General features: G+C 42.5%; 1 protein-coding gene across 2 annotated transcripts in view; it reads right to left on the bottom strand.

Moving 5' to 3' along the window:
• Window positions 1-415, bottom strand: part of CUNH18orf8 (chromosome unknown C18orf8 homolog) — a 24,595-nt gene extending 24,180 nt beyond the window's left edge. For both annotated transcript variants that reach the window (XM_018566747.1, XM_018566748.1), the window contains exon 1: window positions 271-415. In XM_018566747.1, coding sequence (XP_018422249.1) covers window positions 271-372 — 102 coding nt within the window. In that variant the 5' untranslated portion in view covers window positions 373-415. The remainder of the gene's footprint in view (window positions 1-270) is intronic.
• Window positions 416-1,778: the final 1,363 nt, after the last annotated feature.

Genomic DNA, 1,778 nt, shown 5'->3' with positions numbered 1-1,778 from the left:
CTCTCCTCGCCCCCCCCCCCCCCCCCATAGATAGGTGATTACTGCTCCTTCCTGTCTCCTGAACCCCCAGCTGTAGATAGGTGATCACTGCTGCTCCCTACTGTCTCCTGAACCTCCAGGTGTAGATAGGTGATCACTGCTCCCTACTGTCTCCTGAACCTCCAGGTGTAGAGATATGATCACATCACTTCAGTTTGTAGGCTGGTGACCCCACTTCCGCAGACAGAAGGAGCAGGACAATATAAGCACATCAGAAGCATAGATTAGTACCTGTTTATTGGCCTCATCGAAGAACACGCAGTTGACATTAGTGGCTTTCTCAAACAGGACTGGCCTGTCACTTAGCTCCAGGTAGTACTCTTCCTTCTCCATCCTCGTTCATATACAAAGCAATCAGTTCCGGGAGGAGAGGTTTATCCGCCGAGTGCCTCCAATATTGTCTACACCATCAGTACATCAATATAATGGTAATACACCATATCCGTGTAACATTCAGTCCTCTCCTAAAACACCACTACACCCTCCACCAGCGACCCGGAACAACTGGAGTCGAAAACAGACTAGTTTGTGTCTGCTAAGGGAGCCATTGTGTTGTAGCCTATGTGTATACCTCCCTTTATCCTTGACTCACCAAAAATGGCTGCCGTGGTAAGACACTCATTCTTCTTATGAGGGCAGCGAGTCACATGACCGAGAATTTACACGCTGTTCAAATAGTGTCCCCGGCATAGGGAGTCGGCCATTTTCTTGGTTATAAAGGATCACTAACGTTCACCTAAATCCTGTATTACTGTGTAACAAAAGGTCTATAAAACGCCCTTCTCAGAATATTTTGGAAATATAATCTCCATGCCCTTTGAATTGGTTGCTCAATGTAATTTTTCAAAAGAGCAATCACCAGGTGTTACATATGTTAGTCAAGCCATGTGACTAACATATTATGTGCAACTATCTGATTTAGTTTCTTTCTTACTGGATTCTGGCTTTTTACTGCAGGCGGATTCTGCATTTAGTAGAGAATTGTAGTGATCAAATTCTCAAGTGAGATGACAACACACGTTACAATCTGATCTTACAATTTGGGAAGTGAAGGTTAAAAAGCAAACAGAACCATGGACTGGATAATAACAAAAGGCTGCAACCAGTTTCGGGACAAGGTCCTCTGGCACACCAAAGTGAGGATGTCAAACTGCATCTCCCACACCCAAGTTCTTCAATTTGGCATTGTAAAAAGTAGCAATATGTGAAAAAGTTCATATACAAACAGTAAAAAAAAAAGTAAGGGAAATCAATGAAGGGGTTAAATAAAATAGGGTTAACATTTTCACTACAAATTTTAAGGTTACAAAAAATGAATTTGGGTTAACTATTAATTTTATTCTGTGATTTGTCCCTTTTATCAAGGCGCTAAAATCATGTTTCTGGTAGAAAGCATTTTTTTTCCCACTTGGCGCTACAAACATGAGCGCAAATTTAAAAATGTACATACAAACAATAAACAAACAAAAAAGTAATTACTGAATGAAAGCTACAATAGTATGAATGCAGAGCAGGACCCGAGCTGTCAAACAGATAGCTCAGTGCTGCAGATTACAATTGGGGAATGCGGCTTTCCCTCATTAGAGCTCTGTGACCGCCGGGCCTCATGATCTCTTTATCAGAGCACACAAAGCTCCAGATAGAGAGCCAGGGGGCTGTTACACTGACCTTTTGGCTAAAATCGAGTGTAGTATCTGTTCTTTTCAGTTTCCGGGGGAGAATGGTGTCGTCCCTGGTCT

Source organism: Nanorana parkeri, unplaced genomic scaffold, assembly GCF_000935625.1.
Source record: "Nanorana parkeri isolate BGI_ZX_2015 unplaced genomic scaffold, ASM93562v1 scaffold971, whole genome shotgun sequence".
In the NCBI taxonomy this organism is placed as follows: domain Eukaryota; kingdom Metazoa; phylum Chordata; class Amphibia; order Anura; family Dicroglossidae; genus Nanorana; species Nanorana parkeri.
This window is presented reverse-complemented; position numbering and strand designations above follow the sequence as displayed.